The sequence below is a fragment of the Atractosteus spatula genome, chromosome 1 (genome assembly GCF_055471065.1).
Source record: "Atractosteus spatula isolate fAtrSpa1 chromosome 1, fAtrSpa1.hap1, whole genome shotgun sequence".
Lineage (NCBI taxonomy): Eukaryota > Metazoa > Chordata > Actinopteri > Semionotiformes > Lepisosteidae > Atractosteus > Atractosteus spatula.
In genome coordinates, this window is record NC_142706.1 from 73628590 (window position 1) to 73652653 (window position 24064).

At 40.2% G+C, this 24064-nt stretch overlaps 1 protein-coding gene across 4 annotated transcripts in view; it reads left to right on the forward strand.

The window, feature by feature from the left end:
• Window positions 1–24064, forward strand: part of LOC148841994 (lysyl oxidase homolog 3B-like) — a 59572-nt gene that overhangs the window by 3491 nt on the left and 32017 nt on the right. For all 4 annotated transcript variants that reach the window (XM_088919035.1, XM_088919055.1, XM_088919047.1 and 1 more), the window contains exons 2-4: window positions 9934–10255; window positions 10971–11134; window positions 15694–15908. In XM_088919035.1, coding sequence (XP_088775161.1) covers window positions 9934–10255; window positions 10971–11134; window positions 15694–15908 — 701 coding nt within the window. The remainder of the gene's footprint in view (window positions 1–9933; window positions 10256–10970; window positions 11135–15693; window positions 15909–24064) is intronic.

Here is a 24064-nt window from a genome sequence, read left to right on the forward strand (position 1 = left end):
GGGAGGCAGCTTCCTGTAAACAGTAGTAGTCCAGGTGCGTAGCTGCGTCAGCATGCGTAGGCTGCAAAGGAACAAGTAAGAGGTTTATTCCCTGCTGAAAGGAGAAGAAAGAAAACAACGTTTCGGCAGTGGAGCCTTCTTCAGGTGTTGACTAGCACTAGACATCCATACATCGTGATAAGCAATTAGACAGCATATACTGTATTAAGTATACAGTACTTAACTGTATGGTTAGTTGGTTAACTGTGCCAAACAAACATTTTTAAGTCTGTGGGATGAAAAATGTTTTGTACGTCCTTCACGCAGTGCAAGAACATAACATAACATCACTTTATTGGCCCTATACAATTTCTTGCATTAGGAATTTGTCTTTTCGCAGACCCCAGCTTGCTCTCCATGAGACACACAGACAGGGGGAGACGCTTGGGGTCAGAGCGCAGGGTCAGCCATTTATACAGCACCCCTGGCGAAGGGCCTTGCTCAGGGGCCCAACGGAGTAGGATTCCTCTGCCAGCTACGGGATTTCAACTGATAACCGTCCAGCCACAGGCGCAGATCCTTAGCCACAGAGCCACTGCTCCGCCTGGAAGTGTTTGCTATGTTGTTATGCAGTGCTCTACCATTACGACCCTCAGAGAAATCCGGCATGCTTTTTCAGTACAGTGAACTGCTTAATGTTTTCTGCAGATGCATTCCTTGATTCATTTGTTATGCCTGTGTCCTGTGAAGTTTAGATATCCGTGCAAACCACCATGTGTGTCTTCCTTTGAACAACGTAAGGCTTTGTCGAAGTGATTGGGGTTTCACCTCTGACATAGGGAGTTAGCAAAAAAAAAACTTGGAAATGCTTCCAAATCTTATTTGAAAACATTTGGAAGACAGGCCAGTCCTTTAAAAAAAGGGCCAACACACGAGTCATGAGCCTTTTAATGAGACATTGTTCCCAGGTTGACCGTACCGTATAAAAACAAGTTTATTATTAGAGCCAGCACTGATTTGCAGGCTGAATGGTGGGTGAAATGCATAAAGAGAATCTCCTGATTTTACAACATAATAATTCAGGCTCCATTGCAGTAGTACACATGATAAAAACGAGCATGGTGAAATAAAATTGAAATATTATTCCTTGTCTTGTGGGCATGTGGCACAAGCTGCAGAGCCACACTGTAAGTTGTCATTCCATGACCCTGAAGGTCAGTCCACGATGAGGTCAACAAGCTGCTCCTGACCGAGGAGGCCGGCTGGGTCCTGTGGATTTCCTGTCTGTCCTCATGTCTGTGGTATGTGATTTTGTGATGACGCCTGCACACCGCTCCTGCCAAGTGTTTCTAGTGCAGTTGAGAATCCCAGTGCTGCATCAGGACAGAACTGTTTTGTTGAAGCGTTTGTGTCAAAGGTTCTTTTTTTTCTGAGGGAATCTACAGGTCCTGACAAAGAAAATAACCGTTGATGCACGGAGAATTTTGCTGCAAAACAGTGACAATGACAAGGCAAATTATTTGGTTGACTTGATCTTTTCATACAGTCTGGGCCATGAACATTCAGTATTGGAATGCAATTCACCCAACGTTATAACATAGTGTAAACATAATGAGTTGAACAATAGCCTATATTTTTGGATCTGGTGTAGATATATTTAAAAAATATATATATTTAAAAAAAATTAAAATAGATCATTATTTCGGAACCCATTCTTTGCACGTACTATTAATCTTCCACTTTTCGAAATTTTTGCAAAGGTCTGTTGGTATTTGTTTACAGAGGGCTATCTATCAGATGACCGGTGAATGAACTGACCGCTAACTGCTCAGTGGCACTTTTACACCCTCTCTGTTAATAAAAGCAAAAAGGGCGTGACATGTTTTTCAGGTGCCATAAAGAAAAAGGTCAGCGTTCAAATGCCTTTTTAAAATCAGGAACAGATTGGCTACAAAATGTCTTCCAGGCCCCTTGCTGGTGTCACAGGCCTGTGAATTACATTTTGTAGTATAGCGAGCTACTCTCAGCTCCTGACCAAGCCCGCACTATTCTAGTTCTATGTTCTACAGACGAGAAACAAGGGAATCTATTTCTCTTTTAGTAAAAATAATAATAATAATAATAATAATGAACAACAATAGGAGATAAAAGAGTTCCTAAAATAAAAAAACAGGGGTTTTGAGTTTGGCAGAAGAGCACAGGGGCGGACATTAATTAAACGCCTTTCAGAAGAAGAAGGTTTGGAGTCTGGGTTTGAAAGCGCTCGGGGACAGTGATTCTCTGATATCACGGGGAATGAATTCCAGAGCTCTCGGTGTTCTCGCTGACAAGGTAACCAGAAATTTCAATACTTGAAGTTAATTGTCACTGCTGCTGGTTTTTGTGCATTTGGGGGGGTTGACTTTGATTTGTTAGACTTACAGACAGGGCTTTAAAATAAACCAAAAAAAAGATCCAATTCTGGGATATTTTGCAGTAGGCCTTGTTTTTGGGACTCATTTCTGTTATTAAATATGCATTGGGTAAGATACTTTTACTGGTCTGAAGATTCTATAAATATGATTGGCTTTGTCATGTAGTTTTACCTCAGTTCATGCAAAGCTGGGTTTTCTTTCTGGTTACTTATCCTAAACTCAACTGTCTCATCAGTGTGCACAGACCGAGCATTACAGCTCTTGACAGGTTAGGGGTACTAGAAGGAGGTGTTATTTCTAGTAATACAGGATGATGTGTAGCAGATGTGGTTTTCAATTCTTTCAAAATGCTCTTGTTTTATATTCTGACTTCCAACAGTCTCTCTTATTCTGACTCAGTCTCACTCTGCTGCTAACATTCCCCTGAAACAACCAGGAATGTGTCTGAAATTCCACTGTCTCTGGCACACGGTGCCAAAAACGGAAATGAATTCAGCGTGTTGGCAAAATCTCTCGAATGTGGTTGGGGGAAAAGGAATCTCCTTCCAGCCCTCCATCTTTCTCTTGGGGTCTTATTTTTACAAAGATCTAAATAAACTTGTCTTTGTTAAGAAATAAACATGGGGTAACCGTTATGAACAGAATCCTGTCTAAACAGCACAAAGGAAAACCTTCAAGACAGCTTCAGATGTTTTCTGTTTCCCATGAAATACAGTGCTTTAATTATCGTTTAGGAGCAGCACAATCTGGTCTCTTAAGTTATATATCAGGATTCTTCAGAAATTGTCTTCATTGATGCTGATGCAAATAGTGGTGTGTTAAAATGATAAAATAGGAGATATCAATAGAATATAATGAATATAAAAATCCTGACATCAACTTGCTACTGAAGCAAATTTTAAAAAAAATTATACCTCCTATATTTAGGAAATACTGAGTGTTACCTGGCAATTGTGTTATTGGCTTCTCAGATACCGCTTATTAATGCAGTTAATAGCCAGGCAACAAGCTTGATAAGAAAAATAATTACTGCATTAATTTATACAAATACAACACACTACTATATAATGATAACTGCAAGTCCTGGATTATGTGAGCTTTGCCCTTTAGAGACAGAGAAAGAATAGAATTCTAGCTGAAACTTGAGTTGCAAAGTATCTTAAAAGAGTATACTGGGAACCTGGGTCCTATTAAACAGTGTTCCTGCCCAGTGTTCAATCGCCCTCTTAAACAAATGCTAAACAAACAGAAATTTTGCAAAATTCCAAACAATGCATCTCTAAAAAAGGAGAGATTTCTTTAGTCTGCAGATTCCACAAATAGGCAATCATTATTTCCATAAATATGAGACCAACCACTCCCTTTACTTGAGAGTACAGTACTCTTCCTGTGCTCAGATGTCCTGTACAAATTCTGATCTATCGATCTGTATATGAAGGAGGTGTCTCTCTCATGGCCCAGATACTTCGCCTCAAGTCTTCCTCTTTTCTTACTCCCTCTAGCTCTTTTCTGTTTATTGTGTGCCTTCATTTTTCTGACTTGAGACCTACTTTGTCCCATGTACAGTATGTCCCCTTGAAGACTGTCTGAATGACCTCCCTCTGAATGATCTGGTCACAATTTAATATTCGTGTTCTCTGGTGACTGACGTAAGGATCAGATTAACACTTATTACCATTTGCTTTGCTCACCTAGATCTTTGGTCTCATTTGAGATGATCATATAAAGGGACAGTTTATGCAGTTACTTAAGAATGGAGTGTATTTGGGGGTGAAAATTCTCCACATCCTCAAACTAAAATGACATCCACTTATCTATTAAAATATTGAAATTATTTATTTGACATATTTCACAGTGTCAGTGCTTTTTGAAAGGATTGTTTTTATCTGAGCACTATTCCAACTATTGGAACACTTTTTCAAAATCTGAAGCCAAATGATGATTGAAATGTTTTAAATGCCTTATGTAACCCTGTCCTAATGATTCATTTGCAACGCTGTCTGCGTTTTACAGATCTCACATACACGCAAAAGTTTATTTAATAAATATCACACAACCATAATATGAGTCAAGTAACACTTATTAGTTATTTACTGTTGATGAGACTCCTCACTTGGATGTAATTACATTTCTAAATATACTTAAGAATGATACACCAGTGACATAACTTGAAATATTTTCAATATAATTATGGAAATAAATGCCCAAATACCCTCAGTCAACTAGTGGGTTGAACACCTGAATAAATACAATTTGACGTATTTGTGTAGAAGTTTTACACGGATGTTATACGGTATGAATAGGGAAGAGGGTTGTTGGGAGTGAGCTGTGAACAGTGTGGGAAACGTCATGTGGAGTCATGCACACAGACACATCTAAACGGCTCAGCTGTCTTCTGTTCACTGAGGCCCGGTCAGCCTTTCCAATTCAAAGTCATGTAACTGGATAAATCTTTTTCCTTATTTAGGTTTTTAGCTGATTAGCACTTGTAGTTCGCTTTATTTAATGGTTCTGTTTGTTTAACATTAAGGTAAACAATTTTGCTTTTTTGTTGTTTTGGACTTCAAATTTAACAATGCTTTTTTTCTCTTGTGTTTTTTCACACAGCAGCTTGCTTTGTTTTAGGGTTTTGTTGATTTTATGAAATATAAACATACTCTAAGACACAGACTCAGACCAGCATTTTACAGATTTATTTGTAAACCTTAGATAATGGGAGATGAATGGTGCCTGTTTGTAGCCCCAAGAGACACTATTCGGCCACAAGTGGCTACACATGGCATTTGTTGTCTCAAACACTCCATCAAGTTGCCTGTTGCTGGCCACACCCAAGTATGTTAAAGTAAGGACTAGTAGAATCCTAAATTAAAGATGTGGTATGAAGTGGTTTTAGGTGCATTAACGCAAAACTGTGCAAATCAGGAATGACCTATACTGCAGTTGTGCTTGTGCTGGGATCTTTTAAGTTAAATAATGGAGTCTTATGCTCACTGGTAGTTACATCATTGTAGGATTATATTTTGCAACGTTTTCTTAAATAGAACTGTGGAGAAACAGGGTCACAGATCACTTTCGGAGCGTGAATCAGCTTTTCGCCAGGTCCTCCTCTAATTATCCTTTCTATAGTGTGTATATATATAGATGTGTAGCCACAACTGTTGTTTTAAAGCTTGGATAGCAATACAAGCTGCTCACCATAGTGATTTTTGTCTTTGGTTCAAAGTTCGGCTCAAGACACTTTGCTTTGCTTAAGAAAAAGCATCTCAAGAAGAAATGAATCTTGACAACATCCTTACCACATGATGGAGCCATTCTCGTTCAATTAAGCGGAGAGCACCTGACCATTCAGGGTTGGTACTTGTTGGTTCTTTTCTTTTTTTTTCAGCATGGAATAAACGTTCATTTGCTCCCATGAATATCAGGAAGCCTATTTGAAAGAACTGTATTTCGTGATGAAGTCCTGTGTGTGAATTTGCCAGTAGGATATACAGTACTCACTATGAAAGTTTGCAGTAGGTATGTTTGCAGAGTTGAAAGCCCTCTTCAGTCATTTTTACAATCAACACTCGTCTGAATGCACTGGCCAGTGCCGTTTTGAGTGAGTGCTGTTGTCACTGCTGGGGTTCTGGAATATTTCATGAAAAAAATCAGTCCTCGTAACATTATGCATGAGAAACTTGTGAGTGGGCTGGGGCTGTTTCTGTTCTGTCCCCCAAATCTAAACAGTAAATATAATATGCACACTTATTGGAAAATCGATTTTCATAGTATTATTCCAGTCTGAAGTGATATTTTCAGCTGTGATGGAACTTGGCACAGTTTAACTGTTTGATGAAGACATTATGCCTGTTGCTGTTCAAGTATTAATCAGATGGAGAAACTGAGACATTGGTTTGCACTGCCAGTAAGTGGAGCTGAATTTTTTTTCATAGCCCTCACAGACTTCAAATGATTGATCAATTGACTGTCTGCTTCCTTGAAAATCACTTGACAAATTCCTATACTCCACATCTGGTCCTATGGCTGCACCAAGGTTCTGCATGACCTCTTTCTAAATCACCGGCTTCCTCACTGAGTAATCAACCACTCGGTCTCGCTTTATGGTTTTTAATTACTGTCAGTTTCCTTTGCTTTGTCTCAATGGCGTGTTTAACAATTATAACACAAAAGCTTTGCAATTGTTCCATGAACTGATTTGTTTTTTTTCTCCCATAAACAAATCACTGTACAGGATGTATTAAACGGTTGGATGTAACTCTTTGGTGCTCACGTTTCAGTATAAATTTGGTTGCATTAGAATGTACAGCATAAGAAAATATTTCCATTCCAAGGTATGTCATTTTTAATTGCATAGCTGCATGCAATTTTGATACTGTTAGAATTAATGCAGTTTCTGTGGACTTGTGGTTAAACATGAACTATGAGTTTTATAAATGTAGAACTATTTTGTTCTAAATTAAACAGTATAAATCAAAATCTTGTAAATACACAATATTGTATTTCTAGGTTTATGTTATGAGACAAAAACTCATTATTTCTTGGGGCATCATTTTGTTTTGCAGTTACCCTTCAGTACTTGTCTAAGAATTTTTCATTGAAACCAACTGTAAAGCAGGTGGACCTACAAAAGTCTATCTGGATATAAGTAACAGTTTTTTTATTCTTATAATAAGAACAATTATATTACCAAGGTGGTTTTAAAAATGTTATTAGTCATTGTTTCTGTGGGGGGCATTGTAATGTTAGAACTCTTTTTTTTATCATTTTAGAGTATTGCCTTCCTAGTATAGCCAAGAATCCACACTTGATCGTTCCTTATGCTGTGACTCACTTGTGTTTGTGGCTGGAGAATTTTTTCTGTAACCAATGTTAAGACTGCAAATGCGTGAGACACTTCAGAATGAGCAAGCTCTGCCCAGAGAAATCTCAATCCATTATAATAAGTTTCACTCTGTTTTGAGGGGAAAAAAACAAACTCCAGATGATAAGAGAATATAACTGTAGAGTTTTCCACATACAGAATGTAAAGAGTAAAGCCACTTTCTTTTCCAATGATGAAAATCATCTGGGACTGATATGGCCTGTTCTGTAGAGGGCTTTCATGAAGGCAGGGGTAGGGTGATAACTGATGGAATGATGTCAATGACCCTGCTGTGAGTTTAAATAACTATTCAAGGAATGTTTGACCTGGGCTGTATCACCTCGTACACACTACTTTCACTGCGAATGGACAGGATGAAATTCTACCTTAGCAAAGCAGTAGCCAGTGGTGTTGAGACAGCAGAACATAACCTTGCTTGATTTTTCCCGGAACATTTTACACGATTCTGCAGCCAGAACACATGATAATTTAACACATTTCCCACTATTGAGTATGAGCATACTCAAGAGTATACTCATAGTATGGATATGACTACACTCAATAGTAATTTAATAGTGGGTGTTAATTGAGATATTTTCCCTTCCGTCAAGTATTATAAAGCTAAAGCACTATGAATAAATAGACCTACAGTCTGTATGTACTACATTTCATTAGTATTGTCATTTTTGCGTTTTTGAAAATTTAGAGAATTGCAGTCCATAACATTCTTTGTCATCCATGTTATGTGAAAAATACGATCAGTCTTTGTATAAACACTACAAGAGAAAAGATTTCCGTACCGAAATCACACGCTGAGCTATTTTAAAAGGTGGAAACTTAGCAGGTTACATGTAACCCTGTGAAGAACTCCTCCGACTGCACTTGAAATCACACCTCGTAAATAACGGGGTGGTGAGGAAGTGGAAAAAGGATTTTGAAGCCAATGTTTTAATCATCTTTTCCGTGCCTTTGATTGTTTGTTAGCTTGATCAGATGTGTGAATCCTCTCCAGGGCCATGTAGGATTGGCCTTAAACAGTGCTAGCTAGCGTTGCACAGCCCCCTTTTCTGTGATTCCATGACTTTCCTTTCACCTCTGTCATCTTGGGGTTGGTGTTCTTCCCTTTTTCCCCTTTGTGGCGCGAGACTTTGCCTTGTCCATGCTTGGTCCAGCTGGGATGGAGGCTTCATCTTCCTTGTTGTGCAGACCTGTTTCCTCGGGCTGTCCCCTAAATACAGTAGTCAATCATAAGACCAGTACATCGCCAGCAGAAATATAAGTCTCCTATTTAAAGATTTAGAATAGATGATTTCACAATGACTAAGCTTATATAAATACTTTAAGATTCACATTCACCAGTGTTGTCTTGTTTCAAGTTCAATATTGAGCAGCAAATTAGCCGATGAGTAAAGTTCCATTTAAAATCCTTGGTAGAGACTTGAAGGAAATCACAGCATGATGTGCTTCATGTGGAAGCAGTGTAGTATACTGATTAGGACCTTGGACTTGTAACTAGAAGGTTATAGGTTCAAACCTCTAGTGGACATTGCTATTGTGCTCTACTTTGCTCAGGCTGCTTTGGGCAGATGCCCTGTAATAGAAATGTATGTAATTTTTCTAATGGCCACTGTGTAATCTGGAGTACATCAGCGGACCAAGGGTCATGAGATGAACCAGCGAAGGAAACACGGGAGAACAGCAGCAGGGAACTGTAGCAAGCGGGCAGGGGAAGCAGGCAAAGCACAGTTCAGATTCGTAGTAGTAGCAGGCAGGGTTCAAAGCTGGGCAACATGTAACAAAAGCACAAACGGGGTTGAGGCAAGCCAGTAAAGTGCATTAATCACAGTTTAAAAGCACAAAGTGCATGTCTGGGAGATGAGATAACTTTGAAGCAAGGTCAAGAGTCCAGGCAAAACACAAGACAGAGGACTTGGGAACTTAGAAGGCTCCGAGCAAACACTACTGTATCACAGAGCCCAGAGCACTGCCTGAGGAGACCTTAAGTACCCTGTTCCACCTGAGATGGGGAAGGTTGTAATTGCACACAGGTGAAACAGGCTTCTTGTCTGATTTTGTAGCCATGGCAACTGGCACTGACTGACAGGTGAGTAGAGATGTGGTCAGCTGGTGTGGTAACGCTCCACGGCACTCCAGCGGGGGCATGCATGGCAGCTTTGGTTGAAAGTATCAGCCGAATGTGTTGACATTATATGAATGCTTCTCGACATTTTCAGCTTCGATATAACCATCTTTGGGCTGCACCTTATTCTGTTGAAGCCGTGGTAGCTCAGACGGCAAGGGCGTCTAGCTCCTGACTGGAAGGGCCCTGGTTCAATCCCACGTAGGGGCTCTAATTCCTCCCAGATGGCTCCCAGGTCCACTCAGCCTGCTTTCCTAATGAGTACCGGGGTTTAATCCTTCTGGGGGTAATAGGCCGGCCGGAGTGTGATGCTGACCACATCACCTCCACCTCCAGTGTCGGATGGTCAAGAAAAATGGTGGCCCTTGCCCCCCATTCCCCATGGGCCTTGATGGCCTGAAAAGGGACCTACTTACCTTATTCTGTTAGATGTACAATAGAGCAACATTTGTTCCTCTTTTTGTTGAGCGTGGTTACGTTCAGGTGTTTTGTGTTTAGTCCAAGTGCTGACCCTCAATTGTTCTGTGTCTTGGCTACAGGCAAGCTGTGATCTTGCGATGAAGATGGCAGCGCTGTACCAACAGTGGGGGGTCCTGGCCATGCTCGTGAGTGTCTTGCTGCCCTGCTGTTTATCCCAGCAGACCACTCCCTCCCCGCAGCAAAGCAGCAATCTCAAGTTCCGCCTGGCCGGATACCCCCGCAAGCACAACGAGGGCCGCATCGAGGTCTTCTACAAGGATGAGTGGGGGACCATCTGCGATGACGACTTCTCCCTGGAGAATGCCCACGTGCTCTGCAAGCAGCTGGGCTTCATCTCGGCCACAGGGTGGACGCATAGCGCCAAGTACGGAAAAGGAACAGGTGAGCCATGTGTGTCGAATGGAATCCGCCTGCAGCTTGAGAAGAAACCTTCCAGCCATCCACAGAATCATTACCCAAGCCTTGATTTCCTCCCTTTATTCCATGGCTCTTGCGCACAGTCTGGTACCTTTTTTGTAAATAATGAATGAAAAGGCAACATTGTGTATCTTAGGAGGTAGTATATTTTGGGTACTGCTTTACTGAGAGACATCGTCCAACCTTACCCAGCCATAGTCATGGAGTCATGGAGTGTTTAAATTGTGTTTTCGGATGGATCCTAATCTCACACACCTCCGCTCTGCCTGGGTATCTAAGATTCACACCCAGATGTCCTTGCCTCGCGTATCTCTCTGAACCCCCCCCCCCAAGCCTCTCTGTCTTCACCCGTGCAGCAAACCCCCTAGCCCAATCTACACAGTAGTGAGAGGGGGTTAGGGCAGCCTGTTCTTATGGCTGGACTGTCATTCCCTCAGCTAGGCGAATTACGCTAAATACTCTCCAAGCGTTTCATCCCACTATCACGTTCATTAGGATCTATCCAAACTACTGAAAAAGGTTAAAAGGTCAGAAGAGTGCTGCAAAGCCTTTTGCTCTGTTTTCAGAGCAGGAGGACTTGCATGCTTTGTTTTGTTAGCCTGACTTTGCCGACTGGGGCCGGAGTGGGCGGGTGGCTGTCTCGTTACCTGAGTCCCATGTTTCCTGGATGTGGCTGCAGGGAAGATCTGGCTGGACAACGTGCAGTGCAGCGGCAGCGAGAAGAGTATCGGCGACTGCAAGTCCCGCGGCTGGGGGAACAGCGACTGCACCCACGATGAAGACGCGGGGGTCGTCTGCAAAGACGAGAGGCTGCCGGGGTTCGTGGAGTCCAACGTCATTGAAGTAGGTCCCGTCCGCATGCCCCTGGGAAAAGCAAGATCAAGTCTCTTGCGTGTTTTGCTTTTTCCCTCTGTTTCTTAAAAATCCGCTGAGAGTGTGTTGCAGAATGGGATGAAAATGAAATGAAAGGTTATTAAGAGCAACTTTCAAATGAACCACATAACAGACTAGGATTGCGAAAGCAAGCCTGTCCTTGCCGGCTGTCCAAGTACCCGCTACCCCGAGTCCGCATCTGAAGATGGTCTTGTTGTTGGATTTTAACTAACACTCCTGATTCTGTGTCTGCCGGAGTAACCGGCTGGAGGCAACTTTACCTTCTTGCATGGTGACAGTTTAGTTGCCCTTTTCATTACAGTGGCGCATGCTGATCACAATGCAGGGAAATAGCTGGTAAAGTGCAGGCATCTGCTGGACCCAGAGGAGGGATTCACGTTGTTTATTTTAGCTGATTATTATAAGTTTGTGATTACTGTTGTTTGTTTTAGTTGATCAATGTTATTTTAATTAACTTAAAGCCAATGTATATGTACTTTAATGATCATATAGGGAGGGTTACTGAAGTCTTTTAACCGTACTTAAATGGTTATGGTTTAACAATACATATATCATGCAACTCTACCATTGCATAATGTTCTACGGTATATATATATAGTATAATAATAAATTATCTCCGATATCTTTAGGGGTGGAATTCCACAGTTGGGGGTCCAGAGTGTAGTTGGGCTTGGGGGACAGATGGGAGACCAGAAATAGATGAGCAAAGGTTGTGAGGTGGGGAGTTTGGATGATCGTAACTTAGACTGTACTATTCTGTGCTGTGTGTTTGTATTCCTCCTAACCATTGTGCAAGTCTCTTCAGCAGCTACAGGAAATGTTTGGTGGAGGTTATTGCTGCTAAAGGAGGTTCTACCAGTTACTAAACACAAGGGTTCACATACGTTTTCCAACCTAGACTGTGAATGTTTAATCACTGTGTTCAGTATTGACAAGAAGAAGTACAATTGTGTGTGTGTTATTAGTTTAAGAAAATTGTGTTTGTCTATTATTGTGACTTAGCTGAAGATCAGACCGCATTTTTATGAGTAATTAATGCAGAAATCCAGCTAATTCCAAAGGGTTCACAAACTTTTTCTTACAACTGTACCTATACTATACCTATAGTATGTATATATATATACTATACCTATACTATACATATTATACCATACTAACATTAACCTAATACTTATCGAATCTATAGGTGCGTTTTGGTCATTCACATTGTTTAAAACCTGAACTTATAACAAATTATAGCTTAATAAAATACATTAAAGGGTGGCTCGGTGGCGCAGGGGTGAGAATTGCTCCTTACAGTGCTGGGACCCTGGGTTCAATTCCTGCAGTGCTGTCTGTGTGGAGTTTGAATGTTCCCCCCCTTGTTCGTGTGGGTATTCTCTGGGTCCGTTTTCTCCACAGTTCAGAGACAGGCTGGTGGGATGGTTAGCTTCGGGGAATAGTGGCCCTGCTGTGAGTGTGTTTGTGTCTGTGTGAGCCCTGTCATGAACTGGTGTCCCACACAGGGTGCATCTTGGCCTGTGGCCATTTTTTGTTGGGATAGGCTCTGACTCCCCCTCGACCCTGAAGTGAATAAAGCAGCTAGAACATGGAAAGGTGGATGGAAAACACGTAAAACTTTAGTTCATACAGTTTATGAAGCATGATCATAACTACACTTAAATAACAGCAGCACAAACAAATTTACAATGAAAAAAATCCCTTAGTAAAGGGAATCAGTGGATTGTGACTGATGCATCACATGGCTTCTGCTTAAAACAATTTCTTCTTGCTTGTTGATTAATCTTTCTGAAGCTTTTTTGGATGGCTATCAATGAGTGCATGGGATTCAAGCCAGTTGTTCTGGATAATAGTAAGAATATTTTACAGATTTTGTGGAGAGAGACATTCCATTTTAATTCCTTGCATGTGTTTGTGCACGGTACATCATGTGCAGTTCTTTTCTTTGGCTTTGGAAGCATTTAAATAGGCATCTGTTGAGCATGTGAGAAGCTGTATTTTTTATTTAAAAATTTGCATTGTTCTACTTTTGTCTCTTCCTTCTTTATGCAGAAAAAACAATTTGTGTTAATCTGCTGAAACGTTGTTCAAAACAAGCAATTAATCCTGACTGATCTGTATCTTTTAGGAAAAAAGTAGCCTACTACTTTTACAGACAAGTAGAGGAACAAGTATAATATACCCCAATTCTAGTGGATTATAGTATACCATACTAAGGTATAAAACACTAATCAAAGCTCTGAGCAAATAGTTAACACTTGTAACATCCATATTCTATATTGTAACTCCTGGTTATGTCAGATATAGAATTTTTCACAGCAGGGTGTATAATCTATGCAACAGAACAGCATTGTGCTATGAAACACCATCCCTTCATTCAGCACGCTATTTTAAATGTAATGTATCTGTTACGATAGGGACTTGTGATTATCATATGCCTGCAAGACCCCACAGGTGAAGTCCTGAATGGAATAAGAAGAGAGATAAGTGAGATACAGTACATGTGCTGAGGCAGCAGTTCGCTCACAGTGACCTGTGGAACTGCACCCTCATGGCACGTTCTAATACTGTGTTGACCTCCTGAGTACAGCTGATTTGTTTGATACCGATGGTGTTTTGCTGTCACCCAGTATTTCATTTTCCATTGTACGCAAATCAAAATATTACACCATGACTGACAAATCGAATATAAAAACCTCAGGCTTACTGTTGGGTGAGACCAAACAGAATACATGCAGCTGGAGTTGGGTTTGAATGTCTGCACAGGATAACCACCCCAAAAGATGCTCTCAACTGTTATTTTGCATGTTTTAGGTTTTTAAAACAAGGACAGATTCATATTTGTTGGAATACTGAAATAAACTGAAATAAAAAATCTCCCTAACACCTGAACAAGGTGTTGTAATATCTTTTATTCTCTTTGGAATTAATATGGCCCAGATCGCACACAGCAACCAGCCTTTCTCTGTGAGAATGCAGTCATATCCTTGAAAGAAATGATGAAATACAGTTGCCATAAGGCTCCTGGCTCCACAAAAGGATCATAGTTCATCCTGTCAGGAGGCTGAATGAGGCTGAGCTACATCTGCTGCCTTACTGCCTAAAGACAAATAGCATGATGGTGCTAAATCAGCCATGTTAGTTTGCAGCTAGAGTTTCCCTGTTTGATGTCTGTCTGAGGACTATATCTTAAAGGTGTTTGAGTTCAAAGCATTACTGGACAATTCTTCAGAAATGAACGTACAGCATGGTGCTTTTTTGCCTTAGAATGATCCTTTTCCATGCTGGGCATGTGCAGTTTTTAAACATACTGTTTCTGGCTGAGCTGCGAACTCTTGAAGCTTTCCTGCCCTTTATCAAAGGAGCCTGTTCAAAGAAAGCCGCTCGTAGGAAGTAAGGATGGAAAGTCAGCTGTGGAATTCCTTCCATTTGGTCTCCGGGGATAAGGTCTTCTCTTCCGGTGCTGTCTCCGTGTTGGCCCAGAGCCGGAGCTCTGAGACACTGGAATGAAGCAGGTTTGTTCAGGGATGCACTCAGATGGCCAGATGTCAGACACTTCTCTGTGAAGCATCATGTTAACCATTAGGTAAACAGTCTAGCACTATGAATCAGCCTTTTGCTGAGCTGGGGTAGGTGTGTCCCCTGTGGTTAGACATTTTCTAGTCTGAGGTTACAAAAACTTTTTTATATATATTTGTACTGGCGTGTAAGCGTTCACGTTGTACTGTATGGTACAGCATTTTATTTAAATCTTCACTCCCTGTATTTTTTAAACTTGTCTCTGTGGCATCTCATGCTCAATAAAACACCATTTAAAGAAGCACTGGAATTAATCTGTTAATCAAAGGTATTTCTTATAAAAATTATTATTTTTGATCTTTATGAGTGTGAATATATTTCTGTGTGACTGACAGACATAATGTCTGTTTCATAAACTAGCATGACGTTCATCGTTAACCCCAATTCTAGTGGATTATATGCGTACTTCTAAAATTAAAAGAAAAATCAGGGTAGCAAATTAAAGGATTTTCAAGAAGAGCAGGAATTATTCAAATCTAGACTTTTTTTACTGATATTGAATGTTATTGAAGTGTGATGTGAAGTTTTCTGACAATTGTAATCCTAATTATAATTATGAGGAATTTCACAAGAACCCCTTGTTTTACACTCAGTTGTACCCTTAACAGCTAGCACTTAAGGAGTGGTGTTTAGGCCTCTGGATTTGAAATTCAAAGGTTGTGGGTCCACGTACCAGTTATTGACTTTCACTGAGATTGCTTTAGTGAAACACCCAGCTGTATAAATGACAAGTCGTATTGGATAAAAGAATAAAAGTGTTAACCAAATAGGGTTTTAATAATTGCACCCACCTCAAAGGAATGAGGAAGATTCTACTCTAGATTCTACTGTAAGTTCTACTAGAGCTTAGCCTCATTCCGTGGAGGACCTGGGGGTCCAACTGTTCGGACTGTGCCGTCTTGGCTGAACGTGAATTCTCCGCCCTTTAGCAAGTGGAGGAGAACCGCGTGGAGGAGGTCAGGCTGAGGCCAGTGGTGTCATACGCCAGGAAGAGAATGCCCATCACGGAGGGCATCGTGGAGGTCAAGCACAAGGACGGCTGGGCCCAGATCTGCGATGTCGGCTGGACCTCCAGGAACTCTCGGGTCATCTGTGGCATGATGGGATTCCCACACGAGCGGAAGGCCAACAAGAACTTCTACAAGTAAGGTTCGGCCAGGGTCGATGGTGATAACCCAGCGCAGGGGCGGATTGGGCAGTGCACAGTAGCTTGTGTTTTGTTTGCACGCTATCTTTCATGTCACCGGTCGCTCATTAGGGTGCGGCTTTTAAATAAACACTCCAGCCTTCGCCAGATGCCTGAAGGAGGACCGTTAACTCCCTGCGAATCAGCAACAACACCTCGGAGATAATGGCCTTTCTGGTCGGTAGAACTCTTATGCCTGACTTTCCCAGTTCTTGCTTGCTGTTTTTTTTATTTGACTTGCTTTGCAGCTGAATCACTTTCTTTTTCACTATAGCCGAACATATGTGTTATACTGTATGTACATATAAGATGTACGAGATTTCAACGAAATATTGTTTAAAGGGTTTTACAAATATCGCTCAAAAAGAAGACACTTCAGAATTCAAATGTTTCATGGTTCTGATTTTCACTTTTTTGCAAAAAGGACTGGGAATTTTGTGAGCTTTTTATCAGCTAATTAGGATTTAAGTATCTGTTTTCTTCCTATGGAGTGAAATGTACGGTGTATCTTATTAAAATATTTTTCATTATTTTTATCCTTTGAATATGTATCCTTGTAGTGTAGAATGTGAGGAATCCTAATTTCACCATGTGTCAGTTATCCCTGCTGCTGGCTGGGCGTCTGTGATGCCAGGTGTTGTGAGATAGGCATGTCTCCCGGTCTCTCCTTGTCACCAGGAATGTGCTGCTTGCTTCTGTGCCGACAGTGCAAGAAGAACAAGATAGAATGGTGAAGCACATCTCGGACTACCTCTGTCCACGCAGTCGCCTGTTCCAAAGGGCAGGAGCTGAAGCACTAAGTCAAGTTAACAATGACTGGGTGTTCGAATTTAAAAGATGGTACCTCACCCCTGTCATTATATTTTTAATATGGTACAGTCACAGCTGTGTTCTTACTGAATTTAAAAGCCTGGGTTTATATAAGTTCTTAAGTATTATGCAGCATGGGATATTAAGGTCTTCAAGTCAAGAATTAAAATAAATAATTCTATAGAATACACATTATGTTACATATAATAATACAATATATGCAAATGTCCCTTTTTATATGATTATTTCATTGGATATGATTACATAGTGTTATAAACAGAGGAAAATACTAAAAAAATATTAAAGATAATTTACATGTACAGTAATAAGAATATTATGTTTACACTTCAGATTTGCTGTTACAAATAGGTTGATATTTGGATCTTGTTCTTACATTTATTTTCTAGTCTTATAAAGCTTGAGTTTACCTTTCCAAGGCTTTTTAATGTTCCTCCTTACTCCTGAGGTCTAGGGAGCCTAGTTAGAGTCCCTGAGGTTGTGTGGTGATCCTGTGGCATAATGAACCAAGTCAAAATAATCCTTATTGGCAGGTTAGCATTCCTTACCTCATCTGTGGCTTGTTACTAGTTGTTGCTGTGCAATGTTATTGTGAAGCTGAAGTTGCACACTCCCTTTTCTAACCCATTATTGAGATCCTGAGTGTTGAATAAAAATTTTAGGTCTAAATATTCCGTAACCTGCTAGCCCTGTTTGAGATGCCTACAGCAGTCAATATAATCTCCTGTCTTAAATTACTCTGCCTTGGTTAGGAATGCTAGGATATCTTTTCTGTGTGCAGTACATTAAGTGCTACAGAGGTTAAATCTGATTCATTCTTTGGGTGACATGAACCTTAATTTATTTTATATATATACAGTATGAGTGCTTGTTGCTAGTGAGCACTCGCTGGGGTCGAGCAAAACAAAAACCGACTCTGAGAATGGAATGTAGTGGTGTTTACCAGGTACAATATGTATAAGACCTTCAATATTAGCATTACCACCTTGTACCCTGATCTTATCAGATCTCAGAAGCTAAGCAAGGCTACAACTGGTCAGTGCTGGGTTGAGAGACCTCAGGAAAGTCAGGTTGATACTTGTTGAAGATCCCATGGCAACTGTCTAGTAGAACAGGGGTGTCAACCCCAGTATCCATCTTAAATTGCATTTAATGAATTAAATTGCAGTTAATGAATTGAATCACCTGGTCTGCTGTGTACTGGGGTTCCTGGAAATAGTGGCTGCTGGGCCCCACTCAGCTCACCCACTAGGGTGCTGCACCTCAGAGGCAGATGAAGAGGGAGCTCTCCTGAACGTAAAGCACTTTTGGAATGAGAAATTATAGGAACAAACAGTAAGAAAGCTTACTAATGAGAGCAGGACATTTGGATCAGCTAGCGTGTATGACTGACAGTAGCTCATTAATCCAAGGATCCCATCCTGCCCTCTCTTGGAAAAAGCCTGAATATTGGCTGCAACAGCCTGGCTGGACTCTTGTTTTAGACACAACCCTTGATATACTTCTTTTCTCAGTATTAAATGCACATCTTTTGGCTTGTGTTTACACATCTACTGGTTCTGAAGAAGTGCAGTGGGTCGTCTGTGCCTTTGAAGATTTTGAATTCTTGATCCAGCTCTAGTGGCGCAATCAGTCAGCACGCGGTACTTATATATAGATAGATACTTTATTGATCCCGTGAGGGAAATTGCAGTGCAACAGCAGCTTAACACACACAACACAGCCACAGTGTAACGAATTATATAATAATAGTACAATACATACAATACAATACAAGAGTTACTCACAGTCCGGACGCACAAGAACAAACTAGAACAGAACAGTACACAGAAAATCGTATCACACTCATATCACAGATATGAATATAAATATAGATGTAACTATAGATATAAATATAAATGTATTGCACAGGTCCCTGGCATATATTGCACAAAAAGTGGTTGTAAACGGGAAAAAGAAAAAGAAAAAGAAAGAGAACAGATGTAGCAGTAGATGTGTAGATGCGTTTAGTCCAGAAACAGGTCACTGTCGATGTTGCCTCTGCCAAGACGCAAGGTGGATGCGTTGTACAGTCTTATGGCAGACGGCAAGAATGACCTCCTGTAGCGTTCCCTGTCGCACCGTGGATGAATCAGTCTATTGCTGAACGTGCTCTTCATTCCTGCAAGCCTGTCATAGAGGGGCTGGGAGATGTTGTCCATGATGGCCTCTAGTTTGGACATCATTCTCCTCTCAGCCACTACCTCCAAGGAGTCCAGGTCAAACCCAATGACAGAGCTTGCTCTCCTGATGAGCTTGTTCAGCCTAATACAGCAGTGCACAGGGGAGTCATGCCGAGGTTGTGAGTTCAAGCCTCACCTGGAGCAGTGTCATTTAGGGCGGAGTGGTGGCTCTGTGGCTAAGGATCTGCGCCTGTGGCTGGAAGGTTGCCTGTTCAAATCCTGTGGCAGAGGAATCCTACTCCGTTGGGCCCCTGAGCAAGGCCCTTAACCCCAACTGCTCCAGGGGTGCTGTGTAAATGGCTGACCCTGTGCTCTGACCCCAAGCTTATCTCCCTGTCTGTGTGTCTCATGGAGAGCAAGTTGGAGTATGTGAAAAGACAAATTCCTACTGCAAGAAATTGTATATGGCCAATAAAGTGATCTTGTAGTTGTCTCTATTAAAGGGTGAAAAATCCAGTTCTTTTTCCTGTCAATGGACACCCCTTTTTCTAAGGGTGGGGGGGTTACAGATCCTTTAGTTTTCTGAATAAGAGGATAAGCAAACTAGAATAATAACTGTCATAATGTGAATTTTCACTAAAATTGTTAAACTGGGTAAAATAATGTGTAATATTTTAGTTAGAATCTTATTTTCTTAAATGTGTGCATAACCAAATGAAAAGTACAATTTAGAAGGAAAAACATAATGTTACTACAGCTTAAGATAACACCACCTTAATGTATAGTATATAGTGGTTATTTCTCTATAGTGGCAAAAATGGTTTCATAACTGTTCTTACGCAAGCCAGCTCGATGAAGTTATGCAACTTAGCTTCTTGTGTAACTATACTGTGGTGGGGTTTATACCAATAGAGGCATTATACCAATTTTATACCTTATGAATGCTAAGTTGTTTTTTTTTACTAAAAAAACACAGAACCAAAAGTATAACTCTGTATAAAATACAGGTAAGTTTGAGGACTGGAATTGAAATCCCACGTTTTCCACTGTATATATTATTATGTCTGTTCAGAAGAGACAACTATTCCCTGTTACTGGAGTCAGTATTTTTTCCATATGGATTATCTGGTTGAAAGCCAAGAGAAAGAAATGGGAAACAGATTAGATTTGCCCGTAGAAAAAGTAAATTAAACTTTAATACTGTATATAAAGCTTTTGCCTGGTTATGATGGCAATGCCAATTTCGTAACTTAATGTGCTTTTCATATGCAGGTACTGTATGGTTTTTGTGGTTGATTTTTGTATAAGCTTTAGTTTGGACAGAGATACAGTCTAGGAGCAATAAAGGAAATAAGTTTTATGAGGGAACTATATTCCTAAGGTGGCAAAAAATACCATAGTGATCCATTAAATCAAACTGTTTCACTTTTGTGTCCAATTGAATAACCAGAGTTACATTAATAAAATATTCATCACCGTGTTTGGTTAATCAATAGTTATTACAGATTTAGATCTGCATTGCAAATTGCTATCTTACACTTTTACAGGTGAAAAAGCTACACAATGAAATAAAGTTAAATTTAAAAAGTACCGTACAACGTTCATATTCATTCTAAGGTAGGACAGCCTACGATGCTATGCAGCTTTATTGACTTAATAATTGTTGACAAAAATGTTATTGACAAATAATTACGACATTGTTTTAAAACAGTATTGTTGCTGTAGGATGCATCGTTCCATTGGTAAACAGAACACAAAAAATAATAATGTTTTAAAATAATGCCTTCAATCCAAAACCACAATAACACCCAAATCATTGGATAACTTAGTTTATAGTGACCAAACTGCCTATATGGACTGATTGACCTTTTTTAGTTTTTTTTAGGTCCTATACTGCGTGACTCATTGTACCCACTTGGTTACTAGTGGCTTGTTGATCTGGGGATGTTATCTCCCATTTCTTGAGTGATGCCAGGACATCAGCTTCAGCAGCATGGCTGGACAGACCACAAGAATCCTTGTGTCAGACGTTCCTTGGTTTCAGTCCTATAAGTATGCCCTTATAATTTTACATATTTGCTTCACTGTTGGTCCTGAAATAGAAACTAATGTAAAAAAAAAATAAAACCTTCAGGGCTGTGATTCAGCAGAGCAAGAGTTCACCACCACCACCAGACTGGTGTCTGTGCTTTGTTTGAATCCAACAAACTGTAACAGACTAAAGACCCAAAAAAACGTAAGTTTGTCAAATAAAACCCAACTGTTGCCAAAGGGTGAAAGTTTATAGTTAGAGAAGATAAATGTATAGTGGCGACAAGCCTATAATAAAGTTCTTGGAAAATGTTGCACAACTTGAATTGAAACTTAGCAGATTTCTTCAAAACCCAAACCTGATTTACTCCTCGCTAGCTGCTGCAATCATATTTATGTTCGCAAGGGTGGACGTCAAATTGTTTGTATACAGTATGTGTCCTGAACCACAAACTTCCACTGTACCAAAATGTTTGGGTAATTAACTTCAGAGGTGTTATTCTATAGCTAAAATATGACTTTTGAAATATGAAAAGTAATTCATACACAAACCAAACTGACTGGCTTGTCTCCACAGTATTTTTCAAGATTCAAACTGCTTCTGGTCACCAACACTTCAGGTATTTCAATCAAAATGTTACAGATGTAATTCCTGGCAATATTAGGTTTCAGGTTTTCAAAAACTGCAACCTTTAAAACTAATCGGAATGTGATATAAACTGCTGCTGTTCATAAACTGTTTCATAAAATGCATGTTGAACAAGGCCAGTTCATTATGTTTGTAAAACTAATGAATCCCTTTGGAAATCTGTTTCCCTTGCACTGAGGAACATTATGGTGTCATAAATGAAATGACCATAATCTTTTGTTAGTATTTTTCACTCTGGGAACAGGAGATATCAAACAGCAAAGAGTGAGTTGAACCTTCCCATTACCTTTCCACATGCAGTGCTGTGCTAACACATTGCACATGGCTATATTTCAAAAGAGCAGTTAAATGGGAAATTTATGTACTCTGGTCTTGTAGGGGGAAAAAAAGCAGTCATTGAGGTTTCACAAGCGTATGTGAAAGGAAGGTGTCCTGACAGTTCAGGTCATGCTTTGTGAACAAGGTTTACATTAAAACAACCACCAGAAGCTATACCCTGAGACTTGTCTGGACATTTGGATCAAGTTAGTCGGTCTGCTGACTTACAATAGATAATTTGAGCAGTGAACCAACATAAAATGCAGCTGTGGTCAGATGAACGGAGAGATTAAGCTTCAGATGGAGCTTCCTCTATTTCATGTTCAGATACTTCATTCAGTTTTCAGCAAACAACAGAATAACTAATCAATTACCAGTTTTGGTTGCAAAATGTGCAACATTTAGACCTGCTGCCATGAACCCATTTAAAAGCAGTGACACGGTTATTGTAGCCATCGAGAAATGTCATTCCTAAATGTATCGAAGTGCCTCTTGTTCTCAGTTTTAAGTGCACTCAGTGGTTCATTTCCATTATTTACAGTAATTTTATCTACAGTAGTTTGAAGAATTCCTATGGTTTCTAAAATAAATGATAACAAAGGATATCAGATGCCTTTAGTGTCAGAGTAAAAGTGTCGTAAAGTATATTTCTCATTCAAAAGATAGAGAAAAGAAAGTAAAGCCACATTCTTTCATGAGCACAGGAACTCTCTGTGCAGAGTCATTGGGAGCATCAAGCCACTTTTTTTGCCTAATAAGAGCAGAATAAAAGTCCAGTGTCTGAATCAAATTGTCTCTTTAAGCTCTTTCCTTGTTTGCAGTAAATGGAAAGGTCCCAAAATAAGTTCTCACAGTTATAATTTGAGTTTAGAGTCAAACATTTGTTCAGAGAGTCACTTGACCAGTGACCTGGACCTATAAAGAGCTGACCTTACATAATCTAGCTTTACTGTGAATGTGTTTTTGCTTTATTATTATTTGCTGTCACCGCACTTACACACACAGCTGTGCTGTATATATTGAAAACCAAGAGAGCGTTATTCTTTCCAGACATAAAAGTAGTTATGAAAGCATGAAACTGTTTACAACATATTGTCTTGTTGCCAGGGAATATATGTGGATCAGCTCTGAAGGGTTTTTACACTCTCAGCTAATCACTTCAGCTGAGTTGAAAAACAAGGCAGCCCAATCAAGTACAGCTAACTCTTAGAAGAGTTCCTTCTTGGCAAAAGGGAGCTCAATTAGACTTTCTGCAGAAGGTTTAATAAGTTGTTTGGTGGCTTCTTATGCCAATGTATATAAAGATACTGTCATACTTGCCATAGGAAAACCCACATTTAACATTTTGAGGTTTTCATACATCAGAAGTGATAGCAGATGCAGAAATGTTGTTTCAAATCGTCCTTGATTTGTTTTTAAAAGCAATGAGGACTGTTATACAGTAAGCCCTCTTCTAATAAACCACTTTGATGTTAGTCTTTTTACACAGTGCTAAAAGGCAATGATTCTTGACAAAACGATTGTGATTGTGTGCTCTTGTTAGTATCATTTAGGATTTTTTTTCTCCCATCTGAAATGCAGTAGTATATTTATTTTTCCTTGGGGAGAAGCCTGGTATAGATGTCTCTACTGGAATTTGTAGTTTAAACAAAGTTGAGTAGGCCTGCGCTCACCAGTGTTGTAGGCTTTAGCAAGAATTATTGAGTCTCTCAAGTACAAAAAGGGTGTTCTTCTTCTGGTTTGACTATAGGGAGCTGGCATTGCTCTTGTCGGGTGGGAGGTTTTATGACTCTTGTGCCACAGGTTAGCACCTGTGTGAGAAGAAACGTGTTCGTGAAGGCCTGGCGTTTCAGTAAATCACCAGTGATGGATGACAGTGTGGGGTCTGGGGGAGAGCAGCAGACACATCTTGAAACTGCCCCAGCTGGTGGGCGTCAGCACTACCAAGAGGGACTCAGAGGTCAAGCGCTGCCCACGTTTTGCTAGACTGCGAATTCAGGAGAACCAAGGAGCGATCTGAAGAGCTTCGGTGGCTTTTGAGTCACACGAGCCTTCCTCTGAAGTCATCGCACCTCCACCTCGGCAATTTAAAGTAATTTATTTATTTTTACAGAAACCCAATATTG